Source organism: Oncorhynchus nerka, linkage group LG18 (genome assembly GCF_034236695.1).
Source record: "Oncorhynchus nerka isolate Pitt River linkage group LG18, Oner_Uvic_2.0, whole genome shotgun sequence".
Taxonomy (NCBI): Eukaryota; Metazoa; Chordata; class Actinopteri; order Salmoniformes; family Salmonidae; genus Oncorhynchus; species Oncorhynchus nerka.
Window position 1 is genome coordinate 75,158,468 of NC_088413.1, and position 12,269 is coordinate 75,170,736.

At 46.5% G+C, this 12,269-nt stretch overlaps 1 protein-coding gene across 2 annotated transcripts; it reads right to left on the bottom strand.

Annotated features, from left to right (window-relative positions):
- Window positions 1–3,806: 3,806 nt before the first annotated feature.
- im:7136021 (uncharacterized) lies at window positions 3,807–12,200 on the bottom strand. Of its 2 annotated transcripts, none has more exons than XM_029688544.2 (4): window positions 12,111–12,200; window positions 10,990–11,196; window positions 5,490–5,706; window positions 3,807–4,424 (listed from the first exon to the last, which is right to left on the bottom strand). In XM_029688544.2, the coding sequence occupies exons 2-4, from the start codon at window positions 11,141–11,143 to the stop codon at window positions 4,220–4,222; spliced, it is 576 nt and encodes a 191-aa protein (XP_029544404.2). In that variant the 5' UTR covers window positions 11,144–11,196; window positions 12,111–12,200; the 3' UTR covers window positions 3,807–4,219. The 2 variants fall into 2 exon arrangements, with proteins under 2 accessions (XP_029544404.2, XP_029544403.2); XM_029688543.2 differs by having other exon boundaries at window positions 11,477–12,152.
- Between the last annotated feature and the right edge of the window lie 69 nt (window positions 12,201–12,269).

The following is a 12,269-nucleotide window of genomic DNA, read 5'->3' on the forward strand; positions in this document are numbered from 1 at the left end:
ATCAGAATCTAGACAAGATCAGGACAAAGAGCACAGGGCTTACAAGTATTTTACTAGTTTCTTGTGCAATATGAAATAAATGAAAAAAGTTTAAACATTCCACCTTCATATGCTGATAAATGAACAACCAGCTGATCTTTGTAAGTTCTCACCACCAGTTTACAGTGACTTTGGGGAGGACACATCTTCGAGAGATTTCTTTTGACACAACTCCTCTTCCATTTCACTGGTTCGTACAATATGTAACCTACTGAACTTTGACTGTGCAACAGGAATACTGCCATTTTGGGGACACAGGTCACACACAGAGTAACCCCTTTCATTAATCTCTCAGTCCAAAGCTGGATATTCAATGTTAAAAAAAAATATATATATATTTTTACAATCATGTTGTATGAAAAATGAATAGCAGAAGTCGTGAGGCTTCATCAACACAAGAAGCTAGTGTAGCATTCACACCAAAAAACAAATAAAGCATTTGTTTCTTGGTCATGCATTCTTACTTTCTAATGATGTCTGATGTTTGATCTGAGCACTCTGAATGATTATTACTGCCCCATCTTGAGAGTACTTTCTTTTTTAAAATTACACAAAATGAATAATGTATCACGTCAAATATGATCACAAACATTTGTTGGAGCAAAAGGTGTTATTTTATTTATAAAGAAGTCCCTCATAAATATGTATTTCTGTTCTGTCATCTCCCAGAGGAGGATACTATTAGAACCTAAAATCAGATGAATTATAATGTATTAATTGTATTTCTCCACGCTTTGAGTGAGTATAGGAATGCTCTCTCTTTGTATTCAAGGGTCTTTACCCCAACATTCCTATCCTCCAGTACAGGCTTAGAAAAAAAAGTGCTATATACAACCTAAAAGGGGTTTTCGGCTGGTTCAAGGTCGAACCCTATTGGGTTCCATGAAGAACCCTTTCCACAGAGTGTTCTACATGAAACCCAAACATCCTAGAACAAAAAAGGGTTATCCTACGGAGACAGTTGAAGAACCCTTTTCAAACCCTTTTTTCTAAGAGTGGGGTGCCCTACTCCAGGGCTGTGCACAGACCGTTTAGGGGGTAGATGTGTAAAATGTATTGCTGTACTGTTGATATTTAAAACAGTTAGCTTGATACACACACTCGACCTGTGACCGCATCTCAAGCCATGCGTGTTTGGATACCGGGCGCGCGCAATCTCTGTACAGGGCAGACTGGATAAAAGGCACAACCGGGCGCACGTGAGCTCCGTACAGGGCAAACCAACAGCTGCAACCAACGGACGGGGAGGGTTGAGAACATGACAATGTCACAACGACTTGCGGGGTTCAGAACAACGTCAACAACTGTATACAATTTCGTTTTTATAATAACACCACCCAAGCCCAAAAGGGCACGTGGCGAGTGAAAGGGAAAAGAGGCATGTGCTCCGCACAGGTAGGCAGGCTCATTATCGCTCAACTCTGCCAAGCTATCTTTCGCAGTTCATTCAACGAGTAGGCTACAACTCTTAAGAACAAATTGGGTACGACAATGATAACATGACCAACAGTATCCATTACAAAGACAAATAAATGGATAAACCAATGAAATGCCATTTCTATGTTATCATGAGTTTCCAGCACTCCATAATCAAAATAAGAATGGATACTGTCAGTAGACCTGTGTTGTGCACAGCCTTTAGCGAGCCATCCGCGTTCATACAAACAAGGCTCATAGATGATTTAAGCCTTATTTTATAGTGTTCTGAATTACAAATGTAAGTAATGCATCATATTTGTAAAGTACAATGGAAGCTATCCTCACACAAAGCACTCTGCCACTTTGCATTTGTATTCCGTTGCATGTTTGTGTAAGCATTTGAGTGGTTTTGCAATACATCTCAGACTGAACTCCCCAAAACATTAAATACAGTATGGTACAGGCACATAGGATAGCGATGCTATAGTTAAATGCTGAATATCTCAAACTTTTATGCCTTAACTTGTCCGATATATTATTTATGTCAAATCAATTGGCGGTCCAAAAGGAATCATTAATTGCCTAACGGAATAGTGCCATTTTGCCACTTTAATGCTCTTGACTGGTAAATCGCCCAACAATGGCCAGAAGTCTCTTTTTCCATAGGCCTACTTCTGTTAACACTTTGAACAAACTTTAACGTAAAAACATTAACGTTTGATTGGGAAGTATCAACAACAGATTAATATGACATACTAGCACGTTCTATTTGTGTATATATGGGAGAACATTTTGTATTTTATCTAAAGCTTTAGAAATCAGTCATTCTGGGATTGTTTGCAGTCTGTATGTGTTTGGTTTGGCACCACGTTATTGTGTACATAGTCCCTCTGGGATTGTTAAACCCAGCTATGCATCCACACCACAGGTGGCCAGAATAAAGTGGATGAAAAGATTTGAAGAAGAAAAACGAATGACCCTCACAAATAAAATAATGGTTTCTCCCATATATGCACATCCTTGTGAAGGATGAACATATTTAGTGACTGAAGAAAACGGAAATTGATAAACAGTTAATTTAGTTGATGGGCAGTCCTTTGTTGCCAATAATGGAACTATTTGCAGATTTGAATTTTGCTATTGTTGATTTCTATAAGTAGGAAGTTGCCACGCTGTGAAGATGATTGAACAAATTGTTTGTGCCAAGTTCTTCACTTATATTTGAGCTATACATTTCGTATTTTAGAATGTATTAATTAATGATGCCTATATTGTCAGATTTTCCAGCTTGTGCTGCAAATGATCTGTGACCTTGTTGAAAATATTTATGTCTGTGTTAATGTTGTCTTTTAAAGAGCTCAAAATGTGAAACAAATTGCAGAATAAGGCCAATAAAATGAACTGATAAATCAGATGTGTGGGCTTATCTGAACAAGTCATTTCTGTTCTGTCGTGTGCCTCATGTTGTGAAGACATTTTGTCTCGGTGACTACCCCAGTGTGATGGATGGTTTGACCTTGCTGAATGCTAGATATTTCAGAGCTTCAATAAACCGTGAAACTCAGAGGGGATTGTGCCACATTACATTTAACCCCTGTGAAACAGGAACTAACTAACCTTTACAATGAACTTTGAACTTTTTTTTAACAAAGACGTGGAGAGTAGAAGCCCATCTGAAGAGGGCGTTCATCTTCTGAGTATGCATTTAACAGCACGGTGCTTGTTTCCCTCTATCAAACTGAGTGGAACTACACGTTTCAGACAAGATTGTAGGCGCAATTCAAGGTTATGGGTTGAATACCTACAGGGATCACAGACATATACTAAAGATGTATGCACTATTTGCGCAATAAGATGATTCTAAAACAGCCCGAGAGCCACATTTCATTCTAAAAGAGTGTCAGTCCTTTATGACCAAATAGTCAGAATGACGAGTGCACGCTACAGGTAAATACATCCCAACTTCTGATCACAATGGCACATTGTGGGAGGGTGAACTACCTGATAAACTACACATCTGTGGGTGACAACAAAAGTATCAAATGAGAAGTGTGCATACATTTGTCCTTCATTTCACTTGCCAGGGCACATCCTAATTGAATTCAACACAGGTGGGATATGTGGAGGGGTATGCAGCTTTTGAAATACAACTCTCTGGACCATCACAAAGTTAGCAATGCGATGTGCTCCAACAGGCAACAGGAAGTTATTGACAGACCGACTCATTGCCATGTGTGTTTACTGCCCTCTTGAGGCAACATAGTAGAAGACGGGATGAGGTGCACAATCACTGGAGACTCGACACATCAATTCAATAGTAGTTGTGTTCAACAAGAGAGCTTTCAGTATTTCAACTGTAACATGTTTCTTTAATCAATCTTAGAACTGATAAGCTAATTGTATTGTCAATTGTATTTTCTTTCATCAAAAAAGTTGTTTTTGTGCACAATCATTTATTCTGTTTAACCCAATCAAGGGTACACAACAGATTCAAACAAAAAGTATTGCATAAAATGGCTGTTCCTGTGTTATGAACTGTTTGTTGTTTTGCTCTATACAAAGAGTCTGTTGACTACTGACCTCAGAGGTATTGACTTACTAAACGTCCTCATAATTTCAGCTGTTTCCTTATTTTGCATCAGCCAAGTTGGCATCGCAAACGTACCTAAAATGATGAGCAAGCAGTTTTATATAATTTCACATGTTAAACATGTGTTACAGTCTACAGTCTACCAGTGTTCACTTCCTCTTAGTCGTAATGTTAGTAGTGAGTACAGTAGCAGGTTGTGGGATCTCTCGGGCCCAGAGAATGGATGATTTGGGTTCTGTGGTTGATCAGGACCTGCAGCTTGTGGATCAGCTGCAGAAGGTGAGGACTAGGACTGTGTGCATCAAGGATCTCCAACTGCTCCAAATGCTTCAACTGTTGGAGGCTCAAGAACTCCTTCTCTGGTACATTGTAGTGTCTGAAAGAGTAGAATAGAAAAGTGAGTCAGAATATCTGCTTGGCTTAAATTAATGAGTCAAACCTTTGGAAAATGCACACATTAGTCACTTAATATGTAGACACTTAATTAGCAGTTCACCAGTAACTTATTACTACATCTGGGTTCGTACCACAACACAGAAGCTGAACCTCGGCAAGACGGAGCTGCTCTTCCTCCCGGGGAAGGACTGCCCATTCCATGATCTCGCCATCACGGTTGACAACTCCATTGTGTCCTCCTCTCAGAGTGCTAAGAACCTTGGCGTGATCCTGGACAACACCCTGTCGTTCTCAACTAACATCAAGGCGGTGGCCCGTTCTTGTAGGTTCATGCTCTACAACATCCGCAGAGTACGACCCTGCCTCACACAGGAAGCAGCGCAGGTCCTAATCCAGGCACTTGTCATCTCCCGTCTGGATTACTGCAACTCGCTGTTGGCTGGGCTCCCTGCCTGTGCCATTAAACCCCTACAATTCATCCAGAACGCCGCAGCCCGTCTGGTGTTCAACCTTCCCAAGTTCTCTCACGTCACCCCGCTCCTCCGCTCTCTCCACTGGCTTCCAGTTGAAGCTCGCATCCGCTACAAGACCATGGTGCTTGCCTACGGAGCTGTGAGGGGAACGGCACCTCAGTACCTCCAGGCTCTGATCAGGCCCTACACCCAAACAAGGGCACTGCGTTCATCCACCTCTGGCCTGCTCGCCTCCCTACCACTGAGGAAGTACAGTTCCCGCGCAGCCCAGTCAAAACTGTTCGCTGCTCTGGCCCCCCAATGGTGGAACAAACTCCCTCACGACGCCAGGACAGCGGAGTCAATCACCACCTTCCGGAGACACCTGAAACCCCACCTCTTTCAGGAATACCTAGGATAGGATAAAGTAATCCTTCTCACCCCCTTAAAAGATTTAGATGCACTATTGTAAAATGGCTGTTCCACTGGATGTCTTAAGGTGAACGCACCAATTTGTAAGTCGCTCTGGATAAGAGCGTCTGCTAAATGACTTAAATGTAAATGTAAATGTAAGTCAGATGTTAATATCTCACCGCATTTTAAGGGTCATGAGCTGGGGGAATAGTTTGGGGATCTCTCCGATGCTGCTGCTGCTGTTATAGCTGCATGGATCAAAGTGCAGATACAAGAGGCCTGAAGCCTGTTTCCCTAGAGCCTTCATGTCCTTCTGCTCCACCATCACCCGCTGCAGAGTTAAACTGGTCACTGTGTTGGGAATGGAGTGAGCATAAGCACTGACGGGATGGCCTTCTGGAAAACAAAACATAGGACAGTTAAACATCTCAAAATGAAGCCACAGGACAGTCAGGACTCCATACTGCTGCCCCGTAACCCCACCAACTGTCAGACTCGTAACCCCACCAACTGTCAGACTCGTAACCCCACCAACTGTCAGACTCGTAACCCCACCAACTGCCAGACTCGTAACCCCACCAACTGCCAGACTCGTAACCCCACCAACTGTCAGACTCGTAACCCCACCAACTGTCAGACTCGTAACCCCACCAACTGTCAGACTCGTAACCCCACCAACTGTCAGACTCGTAACCCCACCAACTGTCAGACTCGTAACCCCACCAACTGTCAGACTCGTAACCCCACCAACTGTCAGACTCGTAACCCCACCAACTGCCAGACTCGTAACCCCACCAACTGTCAGACTCGTAATCCTACAAACTGTCAGACTCGTAACCCTACAAACTGTCAGACTCCATAGTGCTGACCCGTAACCCCACCAATTGTCAGACTCCATAGTGCTGACCCGTAACCCCACCAACTGTCAGACTCCATAGTGCTGACCCGTAACCCCACCAACTGTCAGACTCCATAGTGCTGACCCGTAACCCCACCAACTGTCAGACCCCATAGTGCTGACCCGTAACCCCACCAACTGTCAGACTCCATAGTGCTGACCCGTAACCCCACCAACTGTCAGACTCATAACCCCACCAACTGTAAAGACTCGTAACCCCACCAACTGTAAAGACTCGTAACCCCACCAACTGTCAGACTCGTAACCCCACCAACTGTAAAGACTCGTAACACCACCAACTGTCAGACCCGTAACCCTACAAACTGTCAGACTCGTAACCCTACAAACTGTAAAGACTCGTAACCCCACCAACTGTAAAGACTCGTAACCCCACCAACTGTAAAGACTCGTAACCCCACCAACTGTAAAGACTCGTAACCCCACCAACTGTAAAGACTTGTAACCCCACCAACTGTAAAGACTTGTAACACCACCAACTGTAAAGACTCGTAACACCACCAACTGTCAGACCCGTAACCCTACAAACTGTCAGACTCGTAACCCTACAAACTGTAAAGACTCGTAACCCCACCAACTGTCAGACTCGTAACCCCACCAACTGTAAAGACTCGTAACCCCACCAACTGTCAGACTCGTAACCCCACCAACTGTAAAGACTCGTAACACCATCAACTGTCAGACCCGTAACCCTACAAACTGTCAGACTCGTAACCCTACAAACTGTCAGACTCCATAGTGCTGACCCGTAACCCCACCAACTGTCAGACTCCATAGTGCTGACCCGTAACCCCACCAACTGTCAGACTCCATAGTGCTGACCCGTAACCCCACCAACTGTCAGACTTGTAACCCCACCAACTGTAAAGACTCGTAACCCCACCAACTGTAAAGACTCGTAACCCCACCAACTGTAAAGACTCGTAACCCCACCAACTGTCAGACTCGTAACCCCACCAACTGTAAAGCCTCGTAACACCACCAACTGTCAGACTCGTAATCCTACAAACTGTCAGACTCGTAACCCTACAAACTGTCAGACTCCATAGTGCTGACCCGTAACCCCACCAACTGTCAGACTCCATAGTGCTGACCCGTAACCCCACCAACTGTCAGACTCCATAGTGCTGACCCGTAACCCCACCAACTGTCAGACTCCATAGTGCTGACCCGTAACCCCACCAACTGTCAGACTCCATAGTGCTGACCCGTAACCCCACCAACTGTCAGACTCCATAGTGCTGACCCGTAACCCCACCAACTGTCAGACCCGTAACCCCACCAACTGTCAGACTCATAACCCCACCAACTGTCAGACTCCATAGTGCTGACCCGTAACCCCACCAACTGTCAGACTCCATAGTGCTGACCCGTAACCCCACCAACTGTCAGACTCCATAGTGCTGACCCGTAACCCCACCAACTGTCAGACTCCATAGTGCTGACCCGTAACTCCACCAACTGTCAGACTCGTAACCCCACCAACTGTCAGACTCCATAGTGCTGACCCGTAACTCCACCAACTGTCAGACTCGTAACCCCACCAACTGTCAGACTCGTAACCCTACAAACTGTAAGACTCGTAACCCTACAAACTGTAAGACTCGTAACCCCACCAACTGTAAAGACTCGTAACACCATCAACTGTCAGACCCGTAACCCTACAAACTGTCAGACTCGTAACCCTACAAACTGTCAGACTCCATAGTGCTGACCAGTAACCCCACCAACTGTCAGACTCCATAGTGCTGACCCGTAACCCCACCAACTGTCAGACTCCATAGTGCTGACCCGTAACCCCACCAACTGTCAGACCCGTAACCCCACCAACTGTCAGACTCCATAGTGCTGACCCGTAACCCCACCAACTGTCAGACTCCATAGTGCTGACCCGTAACCCCACCAACTGTCAGACTCCATAGTGCTGACCCGTAACCCCACCAACTGTCAGACTCCATAGTGCTGACCCGTAACCCCACCAACTGTCAGACTCCATAGTGCTGACCCGTAACCCCACCAACTGTCAGACTCATAACCCCACCAACTGTCAGACCCGTAACCCCACCAACTGTCAGACTCATAACCCCACCAACTGTCAGACTCCATAGTGCTGACCCGTAACCCCACCAACTGTCAGACTCCATAGTGCTGACCCGTAACCCCACCAACTGTCAGACTCCATAGTGCTGACCCGTAACCCCACCAACTGTCAGACTCCATAGTGCTGACCCGTAACTCCACCAACTGTCAGACTCGTAACCCCACCAACTGTCAGACTCCATAGTGCTGACCCGTAACTCCACCAACTGTCAGACTCGTAACCCCACCAACTGTCAGACTCCATAGTGCTGACCCGTAACTCCACCAACTGTCAGACTCGTAACCCCACCAACTGTCAGACTCGTAACCCTACAAACTGTAAGACTCGTAACCCTACAAACTGTAAGACTCGTAACCCCACCAACTGTAAAGACTCGTAACACCATCAACTGTCAGACCCGTAACCCTACAAACTGTCAGACTCGTAACCCTACAAACTGTCAGACTCCATAGTGCTGACCCGTAACCCCACCAACTGTCAGACTCCATAGTGCTGACCCGTAACCCCACCAACTGTCAGACTCCATAGTGCTGACCCGTAACCCCACCAACTGTCAGACTCGTAACCCCACCAACTGTAAAGACTCGTAACCCCACCAACTGTAAAGACTCGTAACCCCACCAACTGTAAAGACTCGTAACCCCACCAACTGTCAGACTCGTAACCCCACCAACTGTAAAGCCTCGTAACACCACCAACTGTCAGACTCGTAATCCTACAAACTGTCAGACTCGTAACCCTACAAACTGTCAGACTCCATAGTGCTGACCCGTAACCCCACCAACTGTCAGACTCCATAGTGCTGACCCGTAACCCCACCAACTGTCAGACTCCATAGTGCTGACCCGTAACCCCACCAACTGTCAGACTCCATAGTGCTGACCCGTAACCCCACCAACTGTCAGACTCCATAGTGCTGACCCGTAACCCCACCAACTGTCAGACCCGTAACCCCACCAACTGTCAGACTCCATAGTGCTGACCCGTAACCCCACCAACTGTCAGACTCCATAGTGCTGACCCGTAACCCCACCAACTGTCAGACTCCATAGTGCTGACCCGTAACCCCACCAACTGTCAGACTCCATAGTGCTGACCCGTAACCCCACCAACTGTCAGACTCATAACCCACCAACTGTCAGACCCGTAACCCCACCAACTGTCAGACTCATAACCCACCAACTGTCAGACTCCATAGTGCTGACCCGTAACCCCACCAACTGTCAGACTCCATAGTGCTGACCCGTAACCCCACCAACTGTCAGACTCCATAGTGCTGACCCGTAACCCCACCAACTGTCAGACTCCATAGTGCTGACCCGTAACCCCACCAACTGTCAGACTCATAACCCCACCAACTGTCAGACCCGTAACCCCACCAACTGTCAGACTCATAACCCCACCAACTGTCAGACTCCATAGTGCTGACCCGTAACCCCACCAACTGTCAGACTCCATAGTGCTGACCCGTAACCCCACCAACTGTCAGACTCCATAGTGCTGACCCGTAACCCCACCAACTGTCAGACTCCATAGTGCTGACCCGTAACCCCACCAACTGTCAGACTCCATAGTGCTGACCCGTAACCCCACCAACTGTCAGACTCCATAGTGCTGACCCGTAACCCCACCAACTGTCAGACTCCATAGTGCTGACCCGTAACCCCACCAACTGTCAGACCCGTAACCCCACCAACTGTCAGACTCCATAGTGCTGACCCGTAACCCCACCAACTGTCAGACTCCATAGTGCTGACCCGTAACCCCACCAACTGTCAGACTCCATAGTGCTGACCCGTAACCCCACCAACTGTCAGACTCCATAGTGCTGACCCGTAACCCCACCAACTGTCAGACTCATAACCCCACCAACTGTCAGACCCGTAACCCCACCAACTGTCAGACTCATAACCCCACCAACTGTCAGACTCCATAGTGCTGACCCGTAACCCCACCAACTGTCAGACTCCATAGTGCTGACCCGTAACCCCACCAACTGTCAGACTCCATAGTGCTGACCCGTAACCCCACCAACTGTCAGACTCCATAGTGCTGACCCGTAACCCCACCAACTGTCAGACTCATAACCCCACCAACTGTCAGACCCGTAACCCCACCAACTGTCAGACTCATAACCCCACCAACTGTCAGACTCCATAGTGCTGACCCGTAACCCCACCAACTGTCAGACTCCATAGTGCTGACCCGTAACCCCACCAACTGTCAGACTCCATAGTGCTGACCCGTAACTCCACCAACTGTCAGACTCGTAACCCCACCAACTGTCAGACTCCATAGTGCTGACCCGTAACTCCACCAACTGTCAGACTCGTAACCCCACCAACTGTCAGACTCCATAGTGCTGACCCGTAACTCCACCAACTGTCAGACTCGTAACCCCACCAACTGTCAGACTCGTAACCCTACAAACTGTAAGACTCGTAACCCTACAAACTGTCAGACTCGTAACCCCACCAACTGTCAGACTCGTAACCCCACCAACTGTCAGACTCGTAACCCTACAAACTGTAAGACTCGTAACCCCACCAACTGTAAAGACTCGTAACCCCACCAACTGTCAGACTCCATAGTGCTGCCCCGTAACCCCACCAACTGTGCATGACATGGAAAATGCTAGTTTGGCAGCTGGCGAATCACATACTTGCAATGTTGAGAACTGCCAGTTGAGGGAGTTCCCTCAGCCATGTTTTCAGGTGGCACCTGCTGGGATCCATGTCCCTGTCTCTGTAGTCCACAGCTAGACTCTGCAGGGAGGGGAGGCACTTCAGCGCCTCTTCAGGTAAGGTGGGGTCCATGTAGTCAAGAAGCTCCAGACTGGTCAAGCCAGGTTGGCTGACCTGTGGATCATCTAAAGACAGATTTTGTCATTGCTGAATTTAATAACTTAAAATGTATGATGATATAGGCTAGTACAGGCATATAACTATATATCAACATGGACTTCACACACTAGCTAGAACATAGGCCTATGGAGTAGCCTAATCTGCTTGTGAAAACCATGTGGTAGGCTACGCTTAGCTAATCATTCACTGTTTCAACAACGTTTTGTATGAGTAGTAAAAAATAAACTTGGGTACTGTACAATCAAAAGCTGTTGTCTTGCGTTGTAACTTTGCAAAGGGCCTCACCTGGAAAGCAATTTGTTTTATAAATATTGAAATAATCATCTGGGAGAGAGCCATGTTGTGTTCCCATTTTCAAAGACAGATGCTTCAGATGTGGCAAGCGGTTAAGCATTAGGTGGAATATCTGTCTTGGGATAGGATGATTGCCTTCGTGATAGAGTAGAGACGTCAGGTGGGAGAGCTTTGAGACAGCACTAACAATATCTGATCTTGGAGCACAGTGCATCTCGCACACACTAAAATGAGTCACTTGCTGCAGAGACACAATTGCATCAGACAGTCCCTGGCCACAGCGACACCTGCGAATAGCCAGCCTCTTCAAATTATGAAATTGCTTGAGAATTTCAAAGGCTTTCACGTCGAAACAATGCTCCACGGCTATTGTGGTGAGCCAAGGGAGGGATAGGGCAAGCTGTTTCCATTCTTTCAAACTTGCCTTCTGTACAACAACTGAGCTGATTTTCCTGCGGCGAAGAGTTGTCCAGAACTGCGAGGTGTAGGCACACAGCTTTTTAAGCACCACTGTGTTGCCTTTCCAAAGGGACCAGTGGTCAACCATTTTTTTGAAATATTTGCAGCATGATCTAATGTTTAGTTTGTCTGTTGTTGATAGATATCCAAACACGTGGACCCATACCTCCGATGGTAGTTGTGCAGCTCCCACCGTACGAAATGCCATATCTAAGCAATTACTGCAATGTTGTTCTTCTATCCTGCAGGCATTCACATGGAAAAAAAAATAGTTTAACAGTAAACATTCCACAACATTATGTGACTATATGCGCACATTTTGTTT